Raw genomic sequence first — 18674 nt, forward strand, 5'->3', positions numbered from 1 at the left:
GGGGGATCCTGGTGGCTGTTCTGTGTGTTCCCATTCTCTGTGTGCTGGAGAGATGCAGCTCAGAGTCCTTTCACTGTCATGTTATGTTCTAAACTCGCAGTTAAGTATGTGATGAAATACCACAGTTTGAGAGGAAAGTTGCTTTCAGTTGTTTGCTTTTCTCTGTCTCTTCCCTCTGCTCTCTCCAAACAGTTCTCCTGGCTTCAGGGAGACACACATTCATGAATGTCCCTTGTCCCTTAGGAAAAGTGCTGCATGAAGACCAAAGGGACCCGGGGGGGGGGGCTCGACCCGGCGGGATCCCCCCTTTGCTCAAACTGTTTATGGAATTGTAAACCAGGCTGCAGGAGGGAGACGGTCCGGAGGCAGAGGGGAGGGGGAGCTCATTCCTCCTCCCTCTCTGTCTCAAAGCCTTTTGCTTTCCAAGCTGAAATGCAGCTGAAATCTGACGCCTGGACTGCACACACAGTGAGACGTGGGCATGCCCTTGCAGTGCACTGATTTCCTCTGCAGCTCGGAGAGCCAGAGCCGCGCTGAGGCTCGGCAGAGGAGTCACTCCATCAGGCAGTGAGTGCCACATCACTGTGCTGCTGTGCAAGGGGCTCCAGCATGGTCCTGAGGCTCCTGCTCCTGCTCACTGGGCTGCTTAGGGCCACCAAGCCAGCACCCCGCTGTGAAACCGGCCAGGAGACCCTAGGTAAGGCTAACCACCCCAAAAGTCCTCCTTTGTCTTTTCTTCCTTCTCCTAGAGATAAGTAAAGAGTTCCAGCTCCAAGGGGAGGGAGACAGGAGCTGTCACTCTCCCCAGAGATGAGGGGGATTAACTTTTTGGAAATCTGCATACTGCTGGTGGTGAAACTGGGAATCATAGATGGGAAGGTGGGAGTTGTGTGGCTGTGCATCAGAAAAAAAAAAAAAAAAACAAGGCTGTGATGTCAAGGCTGATAAAGATTCCTCATCACTGTCTTTAAGGCTGTCACAGAGGTGTCTTTCTGTCAATCTGTGCAGCTCCCAGTTGTAAGGACCCCACTCACTCTTATGGGGAATGTAGAAGGTTCACCTCATCTCTGGCCTTGCCTTCTAGGAATGTAGTAGTCAGATTGCAAGAAGGTGACCTTTTGACCTTCTGTATGCTTTTCTGCTTAAGAAAAAAAAAAAGCTTTTCCTTACATTTAGCTTTAGGTCATTTATTTCATGTCCAAAGTATGAGATTTATTAGGATCTGACAGCTGTAGGGTGTGTTTTAGCTTGTTATAAGCAATATGGAATTTGTTTGAGTTGATAGGCTGAAAAAGCAGATTTACCCTTTAGAATAAAGGTTAAACAGGAACATGCTGCTAAATTAATTGAAAGTTTTGATTCAGTAATAACTTGGCTAATAAAATATATTAACAGTGCCTTTTAAAAATACATGTTTTTTTATCAAGTGTGCTTAATTATGTGGGGACAGTGGATACATGAATTTCAGTGTAGTGACAAGGTCTATTCCAGGAAAACTATTTTCAGAGACTCTAAACTTAAAATGACTCAGAAAAATATTTATTTTATGGGATTACAGGAAGAGATAAGTTAACCTGAAACTGACCTTAATGCTATGCAAGGAAATTCAACTATATTTCAGTGCTTAAATATAAGCCATAGACTGTCACTGGCATTGAACTGCTACACAGTACAGTCCATGTGCCATGTACTGCATATAATTTGAGAGTGCTGTTCCCATGAACATCAAAGTGAGGTCTACCACAGCCTAAAGGGATTTTATTTTTGGATAAAGCTGCACAAAGAGAAGAGTTGTAGACTATTTGCAGCCAATTACAGGAAGAGACTGTGTGGTTTGCAGCATGACCTTTCTCTGTGAGGTATGATTCTGCTCCAGTTCCAGCTGATCAGTCTAGCCATGGGATATTAATCCTAGCAGCCACAAATGTATGGATCATTGAGGGGTGACTCTGAGAGTGTTCTGTGTGTTTTGGCAGCTGTGGTGCCTTTAGGGCAGGGCTTGCAGAAAAGCAGCTGAATATGGAGGGATAAATAGCTGGAGGGATGGCTAGAGGTAGGGAAAGGGAACTGTTAATGTCACCACATTGTGTGCCACAGAGGGGACACACTGCCCACTGCAGGGCTGTTGGGTCAGACAATAAAGAGGCAGCCTGGACATTGAGAGACCTGACAGATTTCTCCAGGGTCTTTCTTTTCTAAAGGGGGGATAAGATCATGTCAGGCCTCATGAAAAGAAAGGAGCCTGCAGTGATGCACATGTTCACAAATGGAACTTGCAGGGTCTCCTCTCAACATTCAGGACACAGGCTGTATCTTCAGCCTGTAGCAGTGGCAGTTTCTCTCCTTTTTTGGGATCCATTGTTTAGGTCTTGCTATATCCCAGTGGCCAGACCTGTAGTGCCCTGTAAGAGGAGACCAGCCTGGAGCTGCTCTTGCAGAAAAGAACAGCAGGAGCCAGTACAACTGTCTGACTCCCAGCAAGGCTGGAGCTGCTTTCTGTAGGCTTCCTGGTGGTATTTGTTCTGCAGTGACTCATTTTGCTTTTTTTTCTTTTTTATAAGAAGCCAAAATGAAACATGATTTACAATACCAAGATCCTTTGAAAATGCTTTGCGCTTTTCTGTTAGGAAAAATAAGGAAATGATTACTGTCATCCAGCTCCACAATATGACACAGGCATCATACACTATGTGGTGAGCTTTTTGGGCAGCAGCTGGGAACTGTGGCACTGAGTAAGGGCAGATGCCTTCTCCCTGGCTGTGTCCTGTATCCCTGGGCACTCAGTAAGCTCTGTCTCTCAGATAAGATGCTACGAGGTCCCATTGTCAGACCCTTCTGAGTTTAACTGGCCTCTTAGCCTTAGTTTGGATGAGAAAAGTACAGTTTATCACATTTCCTCTGAGAAATGGCGAAACATTTTCAAAGGGAGCTAATAAAACAGGTTCCTCTGTATTCAAGTTGTGCATCTCTGCTACTGACTGATGTAGTCCAGTGGTAATTAGTAAATGAAGTGTTTTATAAATATCGACAACAAAACTAAAAATCCAGAGAGGCAGACTGAAGTGATATGTCTTCAAATAGGTGACTTTCCTTGCAGCTGGGGACAGCTCTACAATTGTGATGCCACCGGGGTCAGGCTGAGGCTGCATAACAGAATCACAGAATGGATTGGGTTGGATGGGACCTTAAAGGACGTCTCGTTACAACCCCACTGCCTTGAACAGAGACACCTCCACTAGATCCGGTTGCTCCAGCCCCCATCCAGCCTGGCCTTGAACACTTCTAGAATGGGGCATAACAGCGAAAAACCCTTTATCCATAGTGATGCTGAAAGCAGCAAAGCCTTTCCTTTCCTGTTGCATCCAGGGAGCGCTTTTCTGAGGAATTCCGGGCCGGGGGTACACGGGTGTTGAAGTGGGGTTGCAAATCCCCGGCTCTCACAGGGAGCGCCGACAGCCCTCCCCAGCTCCGCGCCGGCCCGGGCTGGGCCCCGCCGCTGCCTGTGGTGCCCCGTGCGGGCCTTGCTCGGCTCTAGCTCGGCCCCTGGCCCCAGCTCGGCCCCTGCTCGGTCCCAGCTCGGCCCCTGCTCGGTCCCGGCTTGGCCCCTGCTCAGCCCCAGCTCGGCCCCTGCTCCGTCCCAGCTCGGCCCCTGCTCGGCCCCAGGCCCCAGCTCGGCACCTGCTCGGCCCCTGCTCGGCCCGTCCGCACGGCTGAGGCGGCACCGGCCGGGCCCCCTCACGGCCAGCGGGGCTGCCCGAGCCTTCTGTCGCCCTCCCGAGCCCTGCCCCAGCGCCTGTAGGTTGTTCGGGCAGGGGCACAGCCTGGCAGATGGAACCATGGAATTGTAAGGCCGGAAACGACCGCTGTGATCTTGGAGTTAACCATGAACCCAGCTGGGTTCAGCGCCAAACCAGGTCCCGAGGCAGCCCATTTACACATCTTCTAAATCCTTCTTCCATGGATGCTGACTCAACCAGTTCCCTGGGCAGCCTGTTACAAAGAATGACAACTTTTACGTGACGAAATCTTTCCTGATATCCAACCTAAACCTCCCCTAGAGCAACCTGAGGCTGTTTCCTCCCATCCTTTTACTTGTTACCTGGGAGGAGACTGACCCCAGCCTCACCACAACCCCTCCTCGGGCAGTTGTAGAGAAGGTCCCCCTGAGCCTCCTACTCTCCAGGCAGGAGTGCCGAGGAGTGGAGCTGTTTAACCTGAAGCTGTGAAGGTAGGAGAACAGCCAGGGTGCTGGTTGGCACACCTGTCACTTGTGGGTCTCCTCCTCTTCCAAGCACCTTGTTGTTTTCATCATTTTGGCTTTCTCCTGAGACAGACATTGTCCCATCCTGAGAATCTCTGACTTTAGCCAGAGAAGATGAGAGAGTGGGGAGGTACAAGGAAGGGAGATGAGGAGTGAGAAACTACCAGGGCAGAAGGCAGGGGACAATTAGAGTATACATTCTGGAGCCCAGAACAGTTTTTGTGGCACTGGCTCCTCTCTGAGCTATGACATTGAGTAAGACTGATTGTCAGATTGACAGAAAAAGTGTGTTCACATAGAGATGTTATACCTTCCCCTCTTCTTTGCAGCTCCTAATTGGCACAATGTGCCACAGTTTTTGCTAAATAAAAGGCAAAAAAAGAAAAAAAGTTATTTCCTCTTATGACCTTCACACTGGCCCCAGTCCACAGGACCTGAGCAAATTTGTTCACCTGCTGTGGATGTTTCTCCTGCTGGTTTCCTGGTGAAACCTGTGCACACACAGAGGCAGAGCCTTTCCAGCTGCTGCTGCTCCTGTGCTTGCCCTGAGTGACCTGGCAGTGGGCTGGGGTCTTCTCCCCACCCCGGTGGGGTGGTCCCTCATCCTGCTGTGGCTGGCACTGGCAGGTGCTGACATGGAGCATGGCCACAGGACTGTGCTGCCACGTGTGGGAAAGCCCAGGCTGCAGGAATCTCACTGGCTGGACCTGAGATGGATGTGTCCAAGTTGTGTCAAAACAAAAAAATGCACAACTAGCGTCTACATCATGCTCACTCACAAGATGAGAAATTCCTGCTCTTTGTGGAGCCAGTTGTCATCACTGAATCATGTGAGCTCTGCTGAATTCCTGCCAGTGGCTCTAGGATTTCTACACAATTTTTATTTTAGCAACACTGGCCTCCAGCTCCTTTTAACATGGGAAATGGGATCAGAAACAGACACTTATGATGAGAAAGTTTATGTTGAAAATAAAATACACAAGTATCTCCTTATACTGCTGAAATTATTTATGCATGATTTTAATCTGAAGGCAAAGTTTTCTTCAGAATACTTGTACAGACGTTTTTAAAGTGTGGGGGTGTGCATACATAGTCAAAACTTGAACAAAATCCCACTGCTCTTAGTCACAGCTAGGCTTTTAGCAAGACTTAATAACACTAATGGTTGATCCCCTATAACATTTCCAGACACTACCTCTGCCTTCACACAGTCACAGTGTTTGAGGATGCTGGCTGGCTGACAGCTGCCATGGTCCCCTTAGGGCTGCGGATGCCTTGTGAGAGCCAGCCCCTTCTGAAGCCTGGGCCAAATGCTGAGTAAATGTCATGTGTTATTGCCTGATGCAGGGCTGAGCATGGAGGTACCATCAGAAGTCACCTATAATGTTGTGAGCGTGGTGTTTGAGGCTGGTGGGCCATGTCCTGGTCTCTTTGCTGGGCTTTTGTGACCCTGGGTTTTCATGACTGCTGAATCTTGTTTGGACATCCTCTCAGTTGGATGCAGCTGTCACAGATCAGTGGAGTTTAGGACTTGGGGTTACTTTGTCCACTTCAGAAATAAAACTGAAATTTCAATCCTTTCATTTATACTCTTGTAACTCCAGTGATATAACTGACACCAAATTTTTAGGGTTATAATAGGATACATTTATCTAGGAGACAATATGAGATTAAGGCACAGATTTAAGTCAAGGTTGTTAAATTAACTGTCAATCTTTTGTAACCTAAAAGTACCATATTTGGTTAAAACTCTACTTACAGAAGAATTAGATGTGATGTTAATTATAATAGTCTTCATACTTCTAAACTAAAGAAAAGACAGAGTTGATCTAGGGGGATGGATACACTATTTAAAAAGGATGGGATGATATTTTGGCAAATGCTTTGGAAAGATTGAGGCAGAAAAGATAAAACTCTCAATTTTTCAGACATGATCCCCTGTCCCATGACATTCAACAGAGTTGGGCTTGCTTAAAGGAAAGCTTCTGTGGCAGGTTATTGGCCCGAGCACTTAGAGAGTACTACACCCTTAAACCATGGTTACTGAGCTGTAAGGAGTGCATGGTCACAAGGTAAAGCTATGGGCACATCACAGACCCAGACTACCTGATTGATAAGTGTTTTCATCCTTTCCCAGGCAACCTGGTAAAAAAAATTGATCCTTTAGATGATAGTAGTAGAGATTTCCTGGCCTATTCCACCTTCTTAGCCCAGCTGATTTTAATGCTGCCATCCCCCAGATTTGAGCTTTTTTTCTTCTTCCTTCACTGACCAGACCGTGAGAGATGATTTCCGTATGTCTCCAGACCATCCTGGTGCACAGGAAATCCTTGTTCAGCAGCAGCTCTGTTGCATGTGAAGCTCACTAAGCCTTCAGCCAATTTGGCAACTGCTGGCTCGCTTTGTTGTCATCATCTTTGTTGCATTTTGTTCTCCCAATGGGTAACTTTCCCCTTGCAACTTGGAAAAGATCTCAACTGAGGCCAAAAAAAAGTTATTTAGTAGGTTTTGTTTAGGGAATTATGTTTATATTCAAGATTTTCAACTCCTGAACGACTCCTTGGAGCAGCACTTGGAGCAACACCAGCCAGAGACACAGTTGGGATGACACCAAAGTCACTAGAACCACCAAGGCAGTGGTGGGGACAGGCAGACAGATAGAAGTACTGTTCATCTGTTCTTTTAGGCACCACCTACAACTGCAGACATGTTTAAGTTGCATCTGAACAACCAGAAACAAGGGAGGATTACAGGTGCCCACTAAGGCTGTCTTTGTGCCTTTGCCATGTGACAGGTCTTGGTGTGCATCTGCACAGATTTTGACCTGCGGTCTGCAGGCTGTGACCTTACATCACCCATGGAAAAGCTGCAGCACCTTCTCACTGGCTCCAGAGCAGCCTTTAGAGAGAAACAATCCCAAAAGAGCTGATTGCAGTGTCATTGCTGTGGGCACACCTTCAGTAATTCAATAAAAATGGATGTTTAACCGCATGCCAGGCAGCAGGTGGGTTAGAAAGAGGGGTGATTGGCAATGAACACTGGCTTGGATCTTCCTGTTGTGCTCTTGCTCTGCAAAATAAAGGCAGAGGAGGCATTAATCTCTTTCAGGTGCTTTCATGCTTCTTCAAGTGAGGGAGCAGGGTTAAAGGAGGGCTGCACAGAGCTCTTGGGCACTGCTTCTGCCTGCTTCAAACACATCCCTCCCCCAGGCAGTTACTGCAGTTGCTGGAGGGTTAATAACATCTATTCAGTCCTCTTCTCACAAAGCATTTGGTGTATCCAGAAAATGAAGTTAATCACGTGGCTGCTTTTTGCAAGCACTTCTCTCTCTTAGAGTTTTCCTGGAATCTCTTCTCTGTGGCTGGGAATATTCTCCACTTCTGCCTCTGCATGTGTGGCTGCCCTCTCTGGGCTTTCTGCTCAACCATTCTCCCCCTGCCCAAGCTGCTCAGCTCTCTCATTACTCTGCCTCTAGTCCCCTTACATCTCCACTCCTTCCACACCCTTCTCCTGATGATTCTGATCCATTTAAGTGTTATATAATGGATCTTGTCCTGCCCTTGAGCTTTTGCTGTAGCTAGGAGCTGCTCTTGAATATTATGCTTTGCTATTTGAAGGTGCTTTTCCAGTGTTTGTATCTTGCTACTGATACTAAGTTTTGTCTCTTTAGAGACAAAGGCAGAATATCACTGAAAGACTGACTAGATGGACCATGTGAAACAGCCAGGAGAGGAATAGTAATGTGATAAGGAACTAAAATGCTTTGTTTGGAAAAGTGGAGGCTTTGACAATAAACAGACTAAAATGAATACATATGTTCTTCTAGTTTAAAAAAGATTTGTAAGCAGCCCAGAAAGCTGTGAGAGTGTATGCTGATCTTTACAATATAAATTATCTGATCTATTTTGATCTGTACTGACCAGCACACCCTCTACCAATCTGCCTCACTGAATGACTTAGATATTTCAGATTTAAAACTTGCCCTTGGGCTTATTCCAGATCATCAATTGCACAAGTCTCCTGTTGACTTTGCTCTTGAAAAGGCAACTGGCCAGCTCATGGTACTAGAAGTAGCTGTTGAGCTCGCTTGTCTGGGTTAGGGTTAATCACAGCAGCTTGCTTTCTTTGGTGCTGAATCATCAAGGGGAAAAAATGTAAGCTTGGCAGTAAAATATGTATGTGCTGCATTGTAGATTTTCAAGCTTGCCTTTGCAAATTAAAACCAGAAGCGTATTTTATAGAGAGAGCTCAGAAAGCTTGAAATGGCTTTTCTCCTCTTCAATAAGTTATTTTATCCATAATCTTAAATAGAAGCTGTGCTACTGAAAGGACTTTTGTAGCTGTGGTGGAATAGTTAGAGTACAAAAATAAACATAAAAAATTGAAAAGGCTGTTCTGGGTCAGGAAGAAAAAGGTCCCTCTGTACCAACCTGTCGGTGGATGGGACTTTGAAAGGAGGTGCTACTGTCTTCCTTTGAGCCCAGGGAAGCCTTTACACAAAAAAATTGAAAAATTTTAGATTCTTTCAAGCACAGTAGAAGCAGAAACTGAAGCCTGCCAAGTGAATTGGGAGACCTGAGAAACTCTTTGTATATCAGCCCCTATCATTTCTCTTATGAAAATGAGGAAGGGAGTGGCTGAACTCTTCTGGCATTGCCAGAGCTTAGAGAAAACGAGCTGTCATGGGCAGGGATGGGGATTTTCTGGTGATTTCTCTGCACAGAGACCCAGGGCAGTGGGTGCAAGGTTGCAGGAACAGACCGTACAGCTGCAGCCTGGGAGCTGGCCTTGGAGAGCTTCCTGCTGTTGGCTCTCCAGGCAGGCAGCTCTGGCCCAGCTACGTGTATCCACACTTATTTATGTAAGCACACATCCTGCAGAATTATCCTTGGCCCCTGCAGAGCTGCACCCTCCAAAACATATGTAAGCATTGGTGTTAGGAAACACTGAGAAAGTCAAACACCACATCAGCACGCATATATGTAAGGCTGGCTATAAAGCAGGGTTTGGTATAAACCAGACCTTTTCTCTCTTGATTTTATGTATACTGACTTCTGATGACCTGAAATCTCAAGCTGTTTCAGTCCTGGGTGTTTACAAGACAGAGCTGTGGCTGGTACGTGGGTCACACAGCAGCTTGCATGATGGGGAGAGATGGCCAGAAGAAACTGCATGGCTATCTCTGGTAAGGAGAGACAGAGAGAAAATTCCATGGTATGCTGCAATAGTGTGAGGCTTAAATCTAATATTAGCTTAGATCTAGATTTAGATTTAGATCCAGGTTTAGGACCCAGCAGCAAGGATCTGCTTTTGCTAATCAGTGAGTGAGTCTTGGTAGCTTTGAGTTTGTAAGGGGCATCCTGGATCACAGGTAGTGGAAAAGCTTTACCCACTTAGCAGTGATGTTGCAGAATTACCTCTGCTTATTACATACTGAGATTAATAATTTCAGTTGCAATGGAAAAGATTTATATGGATTTGGAACCTTATCCAAAAAACAGATTTATCCTCTTCAGTCAGCATAATTGTTAATGAGCACTAGCCATGTTGCTTAATAGATTTCCTCTCCCTATATAGATATGTGAAAAATATCAAAGTGTGGATGACATGCAGCACAGTCTGAAACCAGAGCTGTCTTTCCCTCTCCTGTGCTAACACCTCCTCCTGCTCACAAAAGGAGCCAGTCCTCCGGTGAACCCCAGGACAGCATATCAGTGGAATTTCACATCTCTTCCATCAGCTATCCATTGCTTCCTCATGCCTCTCCTGGCCAGCTGGGCAGAAAGAGGCATCTGCTAAAGGCAGCAAGTCTGCTGCTGCTCAGGGAGCTGGGGCAGGGAGAGGCAGCACCACATCCAGACCCTGCGTGCTGCATTTTCCCTTTGGTTTCCTCTGCTTGCTCCAGTGTGTTGCCAGAACATCTTTTTGCTCCAGCTGAATAAGCAGAACTCTGAGATGCCATTGAGAACAGGGCTGTGCCACATCTCAAACTGACTGATGGCTAATAGCACTTCTGCACAGCAAAAATGTTTGGGGAGACTGTGTGTGCCTCAGTTTCATTATTTGATCATTGCATGTCAGAGACAAACTAACAGGATGTTTGTAGCTTGGGCCTGGAGCCAACAGAGGGGGAAATGCCTCTTATCTTTGAGGAAATGTGAGCAGTTGTAGAAAGACCATTCACACTTCCCAAATACCCCACAAAGAACTGTGCCCAGCACATACAACCCTCTAGTCTATAATAATAGCTACAATACATTAATTTTCTGCTCAGAAGAGGAAAAAAAAAGGTGTCAAATATTTCTCATCCACCCCTCAAGGTAACAAAGGGGATTCATTGCTAATGACCCTGGTGATAAACAGAGGTAGTGTCACTCTCCTCCTTGGGACGTGGCTAAACTCAAGCCAGTCCTCTCCACACTACATTTTCCCCTCTGAAAGAAACGTTTGGCTGACTCCAGACTTAGTCCAAGGTCTCTCAAATGTGGGTGTGATGATGTTAGTATATAAGACCCTCCAGATTCAGGGGGCAGAACAATCCAATTTTATCAGCAGGGTTAATTGCTGGAGCTCTTACTAACAAGAGATCATTTCTTTCTCCCTCCCAACTGGCATTGTACAAAATGCTATTCCTTGATTATCCCCAGATGTAGCACTGTATGCAGTATATGGCTGAGATGAAGCTTTTTTAGAAATGCCTTGACCTTAATAACCAACTCACAGAGGGGATTGTGCCTAGCTAGGGGAAACAATGAAATCCTATAATGGATTCATCACTGTTGATGAACCAGGTATTATTCAATGCAATTATTATAATGTACTGAGCCAGGAAAGGAGTTTGTATGGGTATAATTTTTTCTAGCTTGCTGCTTAACAGAACTTGTTGGTATTGGGGATGGGCTACTTCTGCTAGTTCTGATGCCTCATTTATTTTATGAGGTAATGTGGCTCAATTACAATCCATAATATAGAACTAGACTGATTTCCAATTAAATGTCTCCGTCCAAGATAAAATCCCAGGGTTAATTTGGTTCTCATTACAATGACTTTATTTTGGCTAAAAAATGATCAACTCATTAGCAACACATATGCAGATGATTACACTTAAACAAATATGCCAGGTGTAGAAGTTTAAACTCTTTAGCAGGAAAAAAAGAAAACGTAATGAATTTGGTCTTGTGAGGATAAATGTTCAATTTACAGAGCAAGAAGCTGGGATGCCTTTTCCCCCCAGTGAGAGCAAGAAGGAATAGCAACAGAAGAGATCCCCAGTACACCACAAGAAAGGTGAACCTGGTGGTGTTCAGGCTTGCACAGAGTGATTTAGCTCCTATGAGGCACTGGTGAAACCAACTCCAATACCTTGGCAGACATGTGTTTCTTTAGCTGCCAGTATTGGAGAAGGACAGTATAGAATTATTTGCCACAGGAGCAAAAGAGGCAATTCCTGGCTCATCAAACCATGCTCCTTCAAAAGCAAGAGAGCATCATTTATTTGACCTAGTAAACAGAAAGCAGAAGAGATCTGTTGGCTTTTTGCAAACACAGTGTGGAGGAATGCACCAGGGAATGAGAGAGCTACTTAAGCTGAATGACAATGCTGGCACAACAACAATGGATATAAACTGGCCACAAATACTTTTAAACAGGAAATTAAAAGGCAATTTCTAGCTATTAGAAGAGTGATCTTTTGGAAAAGCTTTTCTGTGAGAGTAGTTGGGGAGGGAAATAATTAGCTTTAGGATATTATTAAAAGTGTGATAAAACCCAACTGCTAGAGATACCATTAAGTAGGATGAGGAAGGAATAAAGTCCCCTCATATCTACCAAAGGCTGAATTGCTTTAACATGAAAGGTATCCACAGCATTATAAGGGACAAAAATATCTTTTAGAGGAGATTGATAAACACCTTGATATGTACAGGACCCATATGGACTTTTAGACTAACCAGATTAAAAAACACCTAGGTTTTGATTAGTGAAATTTCCTAGGCACCTAACTGTGTGTGGATGAGGGGCAATGAGGTTTCTCAACTCAGCCTATTCTGTGATTCTGTGATATGTGCCTGCTGGGAATATGTGCTTGTTCCTGGTATGGCTGGAACTCAGGGCTGCAGCAGATACCAGACCAGACAATTCCTAACACAGAGGAGGAGCCATGTGTACCCATCCTGTAATGATTTTTCTTTTCCTCTTTATTTACAGGTCAATGTCAAACTGTACAGAAAGGTATGAAGTGTCTTTCCTTGCTGTTCTTGGAGAACCTCAAAATCATAAGTATTCCTTCATAATTTCCTGACAAGTATACTCATTTTGGTGCTACAGTGGGCTTTCTCACAAGAGAAATGTGCTCTTTCATGCAGTGCTGTATTTTGCTGCTGTGAAAACAGTGTTTGTTACCAGCCAGAATCATTGCCGAGAGAAGGACACTCAAATGTAGACCCATTACTTTAACAGCCAATAATTTTATGAAGAGATGTCTTTCTATTATTCTTTTCCACTTCTAAGTGTGTTGAGGGTGTTACCAACACTTATCTTTCCTAAGAACTCCCTAATCTGATTTATTAAAATGTATTGGGTTTATGAGAATATACGTGTGATTATATTATGGGTCTGCTTGCCTGTGAGTTAAGCACCAGAATAACTTTTCATCTTTGGGCAATTTCAATCAAACTTTGTGGAGGGTCTGCAGTTTTAGAGATATTAAACTCTACCAATTTTGCAGGGCCAAGTATTGAAAAGAGGCAACTTAGCAGTATGTTCCCCACCAAAGAAAAAAACCTATAGGATCTCACACCTACTCAGGGAATCCATATGACTATTCAAGGACAGGGGAGAGAGTGATATCACAAATACACTTTTACTCAGGAATCTTGATTTTTCCACCTTACTCTTAGTAATTCTCTGTTCAAATTTCTGAGCTCAAATTATATCTCCAGAAGCAAGCATGCTTCTCATCATTCTATAAGTGGTTTTAAACATGCAATTCAGTTTGCAAACTATTCCCAGCCTACCTGACAGCTAAAGAAATAAGTTCATTTGACAGTGTATTTGTTATGTTCTCTTTGTCTATTCAGAATATCAGTGAAGAAAGTTATTGTTCCTGTGTTCATCTCCTTTTCATAGCAAAATGTGTGGATATTGCCCTGAGTTCTTGCACTGATGTTGCCTACACTCAAATGGTGTATCCCAACTTTCTGGATCAGAAGTCTCGAGAAGTGATTGAGTACAGCTCCGAGTACCTGCTCATCAGTGTGCTGCACAACCTGCTCCAGGGGGAATGCAACCCCGACCTGAGGCTCCTGGGCTGCTCAGTGCTGGCCCCACAGTGTGAAAAGGACAAAGTAATAAAGCCCTGCAGGCACGTCTGTGAAAACCTCAAAAAGAATTGCCTCCCTGCCTTTGATGCAATAGACATGGCCTGGCCCTACTTCTTAGACTGTGACCGCTTCTTCGCGGGGGAGGAAGAGGGGTGCTTCGACCCGCTGGCCAAGCTGAGAGGTGAGGGAGGGAGGGAGGAAGGGAAGGGAAGGGAAGGGAAGGGAGGAAGGGAAGGGAAGGGAAGGGAAGGGAAGGAAGGAAGGGAAGGGAAGGGAATGGGAAGGGAAGGGACAGGGAAGGGCAAGGGAAGGGAAGGGAAGGAAGGGACGGAACGGGAAGGGAAGGGAAGGGCAGGAAGGGAAGGGAAGGGAAGGAAGTGGAAGGCGAAGGGAAGGGAAGGGAAGGGAAGGGAAGGGAAGGGAAGGGAGCTCTGCTGGCACGCCTTGTCTGCATGGGGAGGGTCTTGTCTCACTCAGCTTGACTTATCCATGGCACAAAACCTCTTCACTTGTCATGTCAGTCTGCTGTCTTTGTAGAGACCTCTAATATGTCATTAATTTTGTTCAACCTCTTTTAAAGACTTAATTAAACTGTGCTGAAGAAGTGTCTATTTCTCCCCCTCATTTAAAAAGAGCATTAAGACAGGCAGCTCAGAGCAAGATATTTGGATGCATTTAGATAATCCCTGTCCCGTGTGATAGCTGTCTATATACATGAAATATTTTATTTAAAAACTGAAATTTTAGAGCACTTATAAATCTATGACTGCCTGTCAAGCTTAACAGCTCATTAAAATATTCTCATTAATGATTGTCACAGATTTTTGTTTGGATGAAGATACAGATAGCTGAAGACAGATGACTCTTATTTAAAAAAAAGTCACCAATTTTAAAGGGAAAAATCTGCACAATTTGTTATTGAAATGAGCTAGCATGCCAAAGGTCAAATTTAACTGGAGATTGCACAAATATTTGTTAGTGTGCATATGCATTAGTAAGATTTAAAAAAAATAATGTCACAACAAAGTGTAGGATGTTTTACATACATTTAGGGTTTTGATTGCGGCTTTATTTTTTATAATTCTTCTACTAATAAAGATAATTTGAAAAAAATTACAGGTTTTCATGCCGTCCTGTGAACACTCTAGTTTTAAACACTGGTATGATTTTTCATTGCAGGAGAAGTAGATGCTGAGGAAGATTTGCCTTCAGACTTGCCAGCAACTTTTATTCAGTTCAAGCACCACTCCTATTCCCAAATGGTGAGCACGCTGAAGAAGACTGCCTCGAGGTGCTCCCACATTGCCACCACTTACAGCATCGGCCGCAGCTTTGAGGGGAAGGATCTTTTTGTGATTGAGTTTTCAACCAAGCCCGGACACCACGAACTGCGTGAGTTTGATCAGTGCTGAGCAGGCTGCTGCAGGGAGACCAGATTATCCAAATGAAAACAGGCCTGTGACTGGGACATCTCTCAAACTGTAGAAAGCATTGACTCCAAAACATTTCTCCTCCCTTTTGTTTCCTGAGTTGCAGTGATAGCTGATGATTCCTTGTAGCAATTACAACCCAGCAGCAATTTCTTACTGTTGTGGGCTCTGTGCATGACCATGCTTGGTAGTGCTGTTCCTAGTATCACTGTGTATTTGGTTGCAGTGATATGATTGTTATTTATTTGTGCCCAATGCACAAATTTGGGATACATTGACTTGCCCTCCCTATCATCTACCACTTCATCACTGTCCTTCACATCCTAAAATACCCAAGTCTTCTGAGAAGGCCTCAGATAGAGAAGGACATTGACACTAAAAAAGGATGATTCAGCACAGAAAACAATCCTTCTGAACAGAGATTCAGTCAGTACTGTACCTGTCAGTTGGTGATACCAGGGATTTATGTTATCATAGCCCCTGAACAGATGTTATTATACTATTTATAGGTGCTAATGTATACATTAGGATATGAGTCCTCACAAATTTTCTGCAGAGGGGAGCACTACAAATCTCTATTTTGTAGTTTCATCACTAAGGCAGCAAAGGCCAGATTTTTAAGTGTTTTAAATTCTTCACAAAGCATATAACTTTCTAAGGCAGAATTAGGTATTGTTTTCCAGTTACTGGCTCTCAGGTCAAAAATTATACTTGTCTAGATATGGTGGATTGCTATGGCCATTGCTGAGAGGCTCAGATTGCTTCTCATCAGAAGAGCTCCAGCATCAGCACAGCCTCAGCAGTGTGGCAGAACTGAACTACATCTGACCTAATACTTTATTGAGATTATGGTCTCAGGTCAGGCTGCTGTGTCCTCTGTGTGCTGTGCTGCACACAGAGGGGACTCAGAGAGGACAGCAGAGACTGGTCACTTTGTTTACTCTCAGCTGTGCTGCCCTTTATGGTCTAGAGATATTTTGAGGTGCCTTTAAACTTAATCAGGTCCCAGTAGATGTCATTAACACAGCAAAGATCTATGTTACATTTTCCTGGCCTATCACCCTTTGTCTCTTTTTCAAAGATAATAAGCTGCAGGTGTCTTTTTGAGCTTTTACTCCATTTGCCAGGAAAACACAAAGCCTATGAATCAGGCTTTTAAATGAAAACTCTGATATGGCATGATAAAAGATGGTAGTTTAACACATTTCCTAGCATTTTTCTCTAAATCTATTGCTTCATGCTGCTTGGGACACCATAAAAGGAGGTAGAAATAGGTCCAGAGCTGGAGATTTTGCCAGCCTGAGCAGGTGGCATAATAGCTCTGTGCCAGGCTCCCTCCACTGCCTAGTGCTCAAGGCTGGCCAGGATCAAAGGCAAAGATGAAGTGATAGACAGGAAACGGTGTCTCCAAAGTGCACCTATTTTCAACTTCCCATTAGTCTCCAAGGAAGGATGGAAACTGAGAGAATAACTACAGGGAATTTTAAAGTTATGTGTTTCTAATAGGCTTATTCTGGGGCTATTTAGCCCGAAAGCCCCTTTTTATGCATAACCCAACTTCTTTCCTAAATAAAGGGGTAATATATTACATATCTGCAAATGGTTTCTAGGATCTGTAACAAAATAAGGCATTGAAGCCCCCCAAGGTAGGTCAGAGTGCCAGGGTTGTGTTTTGTTCTGCCCCAGTCATGGCTTGATGTTTTTGTTTTTAGTTTGCTCACAATTAATGATGACTCTAGCAAAAGCTCAGAGCATTATCACCTCCTATGGTTTGAAATCCTAATAGGTTGGACTTAACTTTATTTCACACTATTTAAACTGTTGCTGAACTGATGTTTAATGGAGAGAAATTCACCTAGAACTGCTGTGCTATTTGCAGGAACGTGTGCATGAATTTAGTGTAAATAAAACTTTGACTCATCAGTAAGCAGCTTGGATTAGTCTGATTTTGGAAGCCACTCAGGTATAATCAAATTAAAGCATCTCATTATTTTACATTCCACAGTCAAGCCAGAATTTAAGTACATTGGCAACATGCACGGAAATGAAGTTGTGGGGAAGGAGCTGCTGATATACCTCGCACAGTATCTGTGCTCAGAATATCTTCTTGGGAACCCTCGCATCCAGACCTTGATCAACAACACCAGAATTCATCTCCTGCCCTCACTCAATCCTGATGGGTATGAACTGGCTGCAGAAGAGGTAAACGTTTTAATTTAAGGAGATGTTCAGGCCTTCATGTTTCTATAATTCTCTATGGGAAGGAACAAACTGGGAGGGGAGTGTCATGTGAAGGGGAGAACACTAATAATTGACTGCCAGAATGCCAGGTAGCATTGGTGGTGCATTGCTTTCCAAAGATGATGTGAACAGAACTGAGAGGAAATCAGAGACATGTTTGTCAGTTTTGCTGGCTGCATGTGATGATGTGGGAATGACTGTGTTACTTTTTCATATACTTAGCACTCTCTGCTCTCAGTTCTAGAACAAAATGCCTGACTCACTATAATGACTTACATTGTTTTATAAGGAAATGCAGTTAATTAGCATGCTGATGCTGATCCTCTTTTAAATCTGTAGGCATAATGAAATGTGAATATTGTCTTACTGTCAAGGTTTCATAATGGATGGCAGTTTTCAGAGATCAACTCATGTCTGATAGAGACCTGTGAAAACTAAGATTCTATTATTTGTTACCTGAAATTCTTATTTCCCCCTCTCTGTTTTCTTTACCTCCACTAGCATGAAACTAGACCTTTTTCTCTGTTTTTGCTCATGTGGTGAACTCTGTCCATTGTATTAGTCTGGGGTTATTGCACTCTGCCTCATCCTGTCTTGGGGCATCAGCTGTATTTTCTTTCTCTCCTCTAACCCACTCTGCATGCTACTCTGAGCAAGAGGCTCCTGTGTTCCTCTCATGAGTCACATCACTGGTGAGTGAAACACTTCCTGAATGCTAGTTAGTGCATTAATATTCATGGGGACAAAATGTGATTAATTAATAAGCGTGGGTTTCTTACCAGTACAGACACTTTCAGTTTACTCCTTTTAAAACTTCCCTTTGATTAATCAATTTCCACAAAGTGCTATTTTGAGGCAGGGAGCTATTCTGAAATTGGCTTCTGTGTGACAAAATAGGGGGCTGGTTACAATGGATGGGTCATCGGACGACAGACAGCTCAGAACTTGGACCTGAACAGAAATTTCCCAGATTTGACATCTGAGGCTTACAGAAGAGCTGGGATTCGTGGGGCCCGTCTGGACCACATCCCCATTCCACAGTCCTACTGGTGGGGTAAGGTATGAATTACACATTTTATAAGTCATTTCTACTACAGAGCAGCTCAGGAGTTAAGAGACTGAGATTGCTTGTTCTGAAATTATTTGCTTATAATCAGATTTTTTAAGTAGGACTGAAGTGGACAGGCTCAGAATTGGCATGAAAATCATGGTATAAGGCTGGCCAAAGAGGCAGGTGTCACAAATAATTTGGAAAATTTGTGAACAATTTGAACTTTGCTGGTTTAGATTAAGAATAATGACTGTTAGGAGGGGGTCACAAGTGTGTAATGATTCATCATTAGTGCTTAAACTGTGGTGCCTGTTAAAGCCTTTATGATTTGGTTGTCATTGCACCAAGCCCTGCACAGGTCTGATGCAATA

The 18674-nt window shown here is 44.1% G+C and overlaps 1 protein-coding gene across 1 annotated transcript in view; it reads left to right on the plus strand.

The window, feature by feature from the left end:
- Nucleotides 1-431: 431 nt before the first annotated feature.
- The window catches only part of CPZ (carboxypeptidase Z), a 34078-nt gene continuing 15835 nt past the window's right edge, over nt 432-18674 (plus strand). Inside the window, exons 1-6 of the mRNA XM_009099181.4 lie at nt 432-697; nt 12467-12490; nt 13388-13762; nt 14761-14973; nt 17017-17213; nt 18150-18311. Of these exons, the coding sequence (XP_009097429.1) occupies nt 610-697; nt 12467-12490; nt 13388-13762; nt 14761-14973; nt 17017-17213; nt 18150-18311 (1059 nt within the window). The 5' untranslated portion in view covers nt 432-609. The remainder of the gene's footprint in view (nt 698-12466; nt 12491-13387; nt 13763-14760; nt 14974-17016; nt 17214-18149; nt 18312-18674) is intronic.

The sequence above is a fragment of the Serinus canaria genome, chromosome 4 (genome assembly GCF_022539315.1).
Source record: "Serinus canaria isolate serCan28SL12 chromosome 4, serCan2020, whole genome shotgun sequence".
NCBI lineage: Eukaryota > Metazoa > Chordata > Aves > Passeriformes > Fringillidae > Serinus > Serinus canaria.